Below are 7,444 nucleotides of genomic sequence, written 5' to 3'. Positions count from 1 at the left end.
TCAGCGCCAGCACTCACGGTCCACCTTCGTAGCTGAGCCGAACCCTGGCCGTGCCACCAGATGTCATTTAGGGGGAGGGCTCACTGCAGACGGCCTCCGCAGTGTCAACACCTGAAGTCTGTTGAAGTCCGCGTGGGCCAGCAGACACACAGGCGAGGCTTACGTGTTCACCTGTACTCATGATTGTCGTGTCCTCGGATATCCAAAGTCACTCTGTACCCAAGAGCTCTGTGCCGTCAGAGGTGAAGAACGAAGCGACGTCTCTGCCTTGGGTCGCCACGTCAGAGCGAGGACGCTCCGACCTGCACGGCGCTCTTGTTTCGCGAGCGGGCTGGCGTGCTCCCGCCGCACGCTCCCGTCCGGTGGCCACGTGCACCACAACGCATGCTGCGTCCCGGTCGCCTCGGAGCTCACCTGAGAATGAGGCTCCTGGGCCTCCACCTGAGAGATGGCAGGGCGGTGGTTCACGAAGGTGCAGCTGAAAATGCCCATTGGTTCCTGTGTGTGGCACGGCGTGCGCATAGCCTGGCTGCTTGACGGCTGGTTTCTGTCCCCAGGCAATGCCGTAACGTGGCACGCTTACTGCTGCCTGCCTTTCACCCACGACTGGTCCCCTCGAAGCAGGAGGGCCTTCTGTCTGCCGTCTGTCCCTACCACCTAACGATCCGGACCATTTGTAAGGCGCTTGTTTGCAAGGCCTTTATCGTGTATCACCTGTGGTCCATATGAATGCAGAAGTTAGTTGTGATTACGGCCTTTTCTTGCTGTGCCTATTGTAGCTCCATCTTTGCTAGTGACTGAGAAGTAGTGTGGGTGTGCACGCGTGTGCACTTGTTATAAAAAGGAGAGGGGTTAGATTTATAAATTAAAATAAAAATCTTAAAATAAATGTAAAATAAATCTTTTTTTCGGACATTTTTATACTTGTTATTTTAAGTTTTAGCTACTTTTGGGTCATAGGGCCAAAAATAATCTGAAAACTATTTTGTTTATACAACTTAGAAGGAATCCTTGGACCCTAGCTTAATGCGTTTTTTTTTTTTTTTTAGCTTAATAGGTGTTTCATTATAGCAGAAAAGACATAAAAAAATGTTACCTTAAAAACAGTGTTTATTCTTAAAGATTTTGTCTTGGTAAAATGTTGTCATTTGTATTTACTAGAAAAAGTCTGTAAACTTCTCCCTCGTTCCTTCCTTTTCAGAGCAGCAAAGCAGCGCAGAGGCGCAGGGAAGCTGGCCTGGAGCGCGAACCACACATCTGGGAAGGTCGCGGCTGGCCTGCAAGGTCCCACCGGTCTGCGGCCTCCCGTGCTGGACGCGTCCCTGATCCGCGAGCAGACCAGAGTGGACCACTTCTGGGGTGAGCCCTCTGCAGCTTGCTTGTTCCTCAGCATGCTCTGGAAGGAGGGAGTCAAGCCAGGTTGTCCCTTTGCCCTTCCTGGGTGGGAGGGGCCCAGTAAGGTCGCAGCTCCCCTCTAGACCCACCTGTGGGAAACGCAGGAAGCGGCTTCCAGCGGTCACCCCGAGTGGCTGTGCCGATGAATCATCGTTCACTGTGAAGTGGAAGATGAAGCCGCCGGGCAGTCAGCTGGTAACTGTTGTTCTAAATGACTGAGTTCGTGGGCTGTTTAAGCAAAGTCTCTGTAACAGTCCCCTGTGTGATTTTAAGTTGCAGACCGCTGTAAGCGGCAGGGCAGGCACAGTAGTTCGCAGTCATTGGAAAGCGCTCAGCGCAGACAAGGTGCCGGGGGGAACTGGGGCTCGCGAGCTGCCCGACTGAGGGCAGCAGTCATGGGTCCCAGTCCTGCAGGGGAGCCACTCTGAGGGGGACACAGTGCTGCCTGTGCCCGCTCGGTGTGCGGCCGGCCGCCTCTAGGAGCCTGGAAGACCCAGATTTGTCCCTGAAGTCCCACATCTCGTTTTGGGGGCACTGGGATTGGCGTTGGCTCCGGGAAGGGCGTGCAGCGTGTGTGCGCGTGACGCCGTGCCCGAGGTGTGGGCTGCTGCTGTCTGTCCCGCCTGCCCTTCAGGACCAGCTGTTGTGCCCATGTTCTCCGCGCACGCGGTTTCCTTAGAGAGGCCTCCGCCTTCCGTCAGGATGACGTTTGCATGTATCTGGGGAAATGTCTATTAATTTTAGGCATTTTAGGAAATAAATCTTGACCAGTGCCATAATGCTGATTTATTAACCATTGTAACCTTTACTTTTTTTGTATGGGTTTTTTGTGTTTTGGTAATTTGAGTTCAACAGCAAAAACGTGTGTGTGTGTGTTTCAGGTCTTGACGATGATGGAGATGTGAAAGGTAATTACTTTAGCGCTTTATCTTCCCCGTGCTTTTCGAGAGAGAAGTTTTGGTTAGGAACCTGCGGATTGCGATACACCTGCTCCGTCTGCTTTCCGAAAACTGCAGGTGGAAGTAAAGCTGTCACTCAGGGAAATGGCGACGTGGCGGCGGACGCGGCCAGGAGCAACGGCTACACCTGCAGTGACTGCAGCCTGCTGTCCGAGCGCAGGAACACGCTCACCGCGTGCTCTGCCTCCCAGGGGACAGTGTCGCGGATCTACTCGAGGGACAGGAACCAAAAACGTAAGTCTCGTGCTTGCGAAGGTTGACACGGCCACCCGCCCAGGAGCCCTTTCCTTTCTGTGGCCTGGGTTCGTCGCTTCCGCGTCCCCACTGTTTGTCACAGGCTGGAACTCAGAATTATCACGTCAGGGTTTAAGAAACGCACCAAGTTGCCTCTGTTCCTTCCCGTCCTCTTTGGATGCCCATTTCAAGGGGCTGGTATTTTTGTCCCGAAGAGTGTCTGAAATTCTATAAATTTAGACTTTCGGTAAGAAAAGAAAATTTCTACTGAAATGCAACCAGCGGAAGTGTGCGGCCCCTTTCAGACACACGGACCTTCGGGGCTTGAAGGGGTAGCTTGACGGTGGCACTTTCGCCTCTGCCGCAGAAGGCGGTCACGCCTGTGAGAGAATTGTCTTCTCTCTGGTCCCTATCGTTGCAGTAGGAGTTGGTGCCCGAGGGAACGCCAGGTTTGGGGGTGGCCCCGTGGGACTGCGCAGGTGCTGGCGGGGCACGTGGAGCCTTGGCTCTGTTTGGGATGGTAGCGGTCACGTCCCAGGATGGCCCCACTAGCCCACTGAGGTGGATGTCAGTCCTGGTGCGCTTGCTTGAACACGGAGGTCCTCGGAGGTGGCTCTGGAGGTGGCTCTGAAGGTGTGCGTGTGGCCGCTGGAGCCACTGGGGCTGCGGCAGCCTTTCCAGATGAGCCCACACGCTGCCTCCTGGGCGCGCTGCTCCCCGGGGCCCGGTGGAGAGCATGGCTGCAGGTCCCTCCCAGGTCCCACTGGCCCCGGGACCCCACACCGTCCATGACTTCCCACTGTCGCTCACTGCTCCCACACGCCACGGAGAGGCCAGGTGACCCGTGACTGAAAACGCACATCACCTGCGTTCAGTCCTTGGCTCCTTGTCTGTTTACTCTGATGCCAGGCTGCTTGGCCGGGCTGGAGGACGCGCTCAGGCAGAGGGACGAGACAGGGACGGGGAACCGCCGGGAGGGCCAGGCCGTGTCTGTCCACTCACCGTGTTCCCGGCAGTGCCGTGAGGGCATGCAGTTTTCTAGAGACTGCTGTCGCGTGGTGCGGGCAGTGCCAAGGCTAAGGAGCTTTGCGGTTCAGCACCTCGTTTTGCTGTTGCTGCGGCTCCTGGTCTGTCTGCTGTCGCATCAGTGGCAGGCCCCACGTGAAGATCCCCTTTGCGACGCTTTGCCTCAACCTGGGTTCACCTGTGTGGAGACCCACGTGGCCCAGGGCGCGCCTGCTCCAGCGCACACACCCGCTGCCTTGCCAGCGCAGCGGCCCCAGCACCATGGCTGTCCCCGGCGTACAGGCTCACGAGACTCGCCGTCAGGGATGGACGCTGGGTCGGACCTGGCGTGGCCTGCAGGATGTGCTCCCCTCGGAGCTGGGTGCCACCTCCGGGCCCCCGCCTAGCTCCACGTGGCCACGTAGAGGCACCTGAGGGCGGGGGTGTCGAGACTGCGCTTGGAAGTGCGCCATCACTAAGCTGCACGTGACATCGTTCTCGGAGTAAAAGCCCAGTCCCAGCTGTAACCAGTGATGTCTCAGCTGTGGGGGGACATTTTCTGCCTTCTTGCTGCCTCTTCACGCATGTTGTAGAAAGGGCACACCTGTTTATAACCGGCAGCCAGCCGGCACAGTTCGGTGCAGGACCGCTGGACCCGCGGGTCCCCAGCTCTGCAGCACGGTGTCTTCAGATGGGACGGTGCTGCCTGGCCTTTGGCAGGGTCCACTGGAGACTCTCGCCCTTCGCTGGCTTAAACGGCCTTGGTCGTCTTGGAGGGGAAAACAAGTTATGTTTTCATTCGTTTCTGTCGTCTGTCGTCTTCCCGTTCTCTTAGAGTACAGCAGTGATTCGTGGAGCAAACTGATTCATCACTCTTAAAAAGTCTCTTCCTAGTCGTTAAACATTTATGAAAGAACCATGGGAAATCAGAGATGTGCCAGGAAGGAAGTTCAAGTCCCCACGCCTACCAGCCAGAGAGCAGCCCTCCCACCGGGCCCAGCCTCCCAGCCCGCTCTGAGCTGGGGGGGCCCTCACTGCCTGAGTGTCTGTGGCCACGTTACTGGGAACACGCGTAGCTTCCCTCAGGCGTGAACGGACTCCCCGCGTTCCCTCTCCTTACTTTGTTCTCACGTCCTCTGCTGCTGGAGGTTCAGCCGTTGAGCAGGGGCCTGTTCGGGGGCACACAGGACGACAGTCGCTGACTGCTGTGCGGACGCCTGCGGAAGCCGTGCCTCGTCTCCACCTCGTCGTCAGCGCCGTCAGGGCGCGTGCTGGCCTTTGCCGCTGTTTTCATTTCGTGTGTTCGTCGAGCTGAGCTTCAGCCTCTTTGACGCCTTCTACTACTGCGTTTACAGTTGCGGAGAACTTTCTCAATCGCTGTGTGGGTGACATTCAGGCGTCTCTTCGGCATGTTTTCTTGTCCGTCTGCGGTGTGCACGCGCCAGCCTCTCTCAGGTCAACATACCAGAGGTGGGCGGGCAGGTTAAAGGGCACGGACCCTGCTCGGACCGGGCCTGCCCCTGGAGAAGCCAGCCTGCTTTGTCTGCCACTCTGCAAGGGACCTTTTTCTCAAGAAGAAGACTGTCTAGCAACTGTGGCTTGCGGAGGCTCACCCCACACATTTTAGGTGGCCAGGAAACGCATCGGGGGTCACGAGTGTCTTCTGAAGCTGAGGCACGGACGAAAGGCAGAGAAGAGGGGCCAGGTCTTCCTGGTCCAGCGGCTCCAAACCTGAGCCGATGCCTCCGAAGGCCATGTCGTTTGTTTCTGTCGTCCCCTCTTGCAAATGCTGTGGCGGACATCCTCGAGGCGCGGCCAGGGTCTCGCCTGATAGTTCTCCTCCAGGCAGGTAGTCCAGGAAGGTGGGCGGGCGAGAGCTTAGGTGAAGGAGGGGTCGTTCACGGCATCTACACATGGTAGCGTTTGTGTGAACAGTATTGGTGAAATTCCCTCAAACTGGCTCTTTTGCGGGCGATGGCTAGTGAGGGAGAGTCGGTGTTGGCGGCCGTCCCATGAAGCTTGGCCCTGCAGCTCTGCCTCTGTCAGGACGTGACGTGTGTCACTCCAGGCAGAGTGCCATTTATCATTACGTCGCTCCCCAAATACTCTCTGGCGTCCATTTAAAAAGTTAGTCTGCTTGGCCTGCAATGAGTAACCTGGTTGTCCCACGTGTCAGGAGTGACCGTTGGCTGTGTGGGAAGGAGTAACTGTTCCCGGTTTTTTACTAGGCGGCGCGTCTTTCTACACGGATAGGATTTTGTGGCTGGCCAAGTACGTTTCGTCATCTCTTTCATCATTGTTAGTTCAACTTTTTCAAGTGGTTTTAATGAAGCTCAATCGTGAATCAGAAAATTACAAATTGAAAAGTTACGAATCAAAAGATCGTGAATCAGAAAGCTATAACTCAAAAAGCCATGAATCAAAAGGTATTTATTAAATTTTTTTTCCTCCTTTTTCCACCAAATAACGCTTTCACGGTGGAGAGAGCACTGCTTTTTCACGTTTCTCCTCTCGCGGCCTTAATGCAGACTTTCGCTGGACTTTTCCAGAAGGGAGCTTGGGAAAGTTTTAATGTGTCTTGTGTGCAATTCACTTTTCTGAAAGCTGATCAGTGTTTAAACATTTCTAAGTTGCTTTTTAAATAAAAAGGTAGTATGCTCAACTTTTGATTCTTATTACCCTTTTAAAGCAAAAGCAATTCCTTTGAATGACATTAAGAATGCTGTTTCAGAAGATCTTCAGCAGGCCCGTCTTGGTGTCGTGTTGGCGGGGCGCGCTGGCTAGCCGGCCGGGGCTTTAAAACCCCTTCGTAACCGAAGCCCTGCCCCCTGCCCTCCCCTCCCGTGCGAGCCGAGCCGTCCCCGAGTCAGGAGGCGGCGGGCGGTGGGGCTCTCCGGCTCGCTGAGCGCCGTTCGCGTGTGTTGCAGCTCGGCCTGGCGACAGAGGGAGGATGGACGTGAAAGGCGTCCTCGGAGAGGACGGCCACCTCAGGGAGAATGGGGAGTCGTCGTGTGAGTATGGCTTCGTTTTACCTCTGACGCTCTTGGCCTTGGACTTGGTTTCCCACAGGCCGTCACTGTCAGGCCACTAACCCCAGGGACTCAGTGGCCCTCCCTACTGGAGTCGCGCTGGCCTTAACCATGGACACTAATCGTCACCAGGTTGCATTCGCTTTGCTGTTTTTTCTTTTCTCATAATTGAGTTTCTAATTTTTTTAAGCTGCCATTGTTGTGCACAGTTCAGATCGACAAGGTTCGCATATTAATCTGTCCAATTAACTGCTTGTCACCACCACCCGCAGGCGATGACTGTAAGGGGAAGCAGCGCCTTGAGACACAGCCAGCCAGCCACTGGCAGTCTTCCGGGCCATGGAGCGTGGCAGGGACCGTTGGGCACACCTTTTCTCAAGCAGGTCGTCTCTTGCACTTTTGTTTTTATCATGTTCTTCACAAATGCTTGTTCTTTGTGTTTGGAGTTCAAGTGCTCTTTATAAATGACAGGGTTCAGGCTACCTTTGGTTTAAAACAGAGACTGTCTCCCCTGAAAAGCTGCTTTGTAAGCATACTTAACATAAACGGGATGTATGAGAAAACTCTTTGAGGCGAGCTGAAGGCTTAGGAAGGGCTAGGTGGCTCTGGCGTTGGCCGTCTCCGCGGGGAGCAGCGGCCCCAGCGGCGCCATCTGCCGCCTGGACCTTTGCGACACAGAGGTGAGGTTTACGTGGCTGATTAGACGTGTCCAGTTTATACCTGTAACTTTCTTGGTAAAGGGGCACCTTTTTTAGGCCGCCTTTTTTTAAAAAAGCTGAGCTTCAAAAATAGTTGTCTCCTAATTGTTAATTAATAAACATA

The 7,444-nt window shown here is 55.0% G+C and overlaps 1 protein-coding gene across 1 annotated transcript in view; it reads left to right on the top strand.

The window, feature by feature from the left end:
• Positions 1–7,444, top strand: part of SUN1 (Sad1 and UNC84 domain containing 1) — a 33,515-nt gene that overhangs the window by 4,067 nt on the left and 22,004 nt on the right. The window contains exons 2-7 of the mRNA XM_023522378.1: positions 1,102–1,359; positions 2,277–2,303; positions 2,412–2,588; positions 5,822–6,019; positions 6,521–6,604; positions 6,895–7,005. Coding sequence (XP_023378146.1) covers positions 1,102–1,359; positions 2,277–2,303; positions 2,412–2,588; positions 5,822–6,019; positions 6,521–6,604; positions 6,895–7,005 — 855 coding nt within the window. The remainder of the gene's footprint in view (positions 1–1,101; positions 1,360–2,276; positions 2,304–2,411; positions 2,589–5,821; positions 6,020–6,520; positions 6,605–6,894; positions 7,006–7,444) is intronic.

This window comes from Pteropus vampyrus, unplaced genomic scaffold, assembly GCF_000151845.1.
Source record: "Pteropus vampyrus isolate Shadow unplaced genomic scaffold, Pvam_2.0 Scaffold343, whole genome shotgun sequence".
In the NCBI taxonomy this organism is placed as follows: Eukaryota; Metazoa; Chordata; class Mammalia; order Chiroptera; family Pteropodidae; genus Pteropus; species Pteropus vampyrus.
Note: the sequence above shows the minus strand (reverse complement) of the source record. Positions and strands in the feature narration are given on the sequence as shown.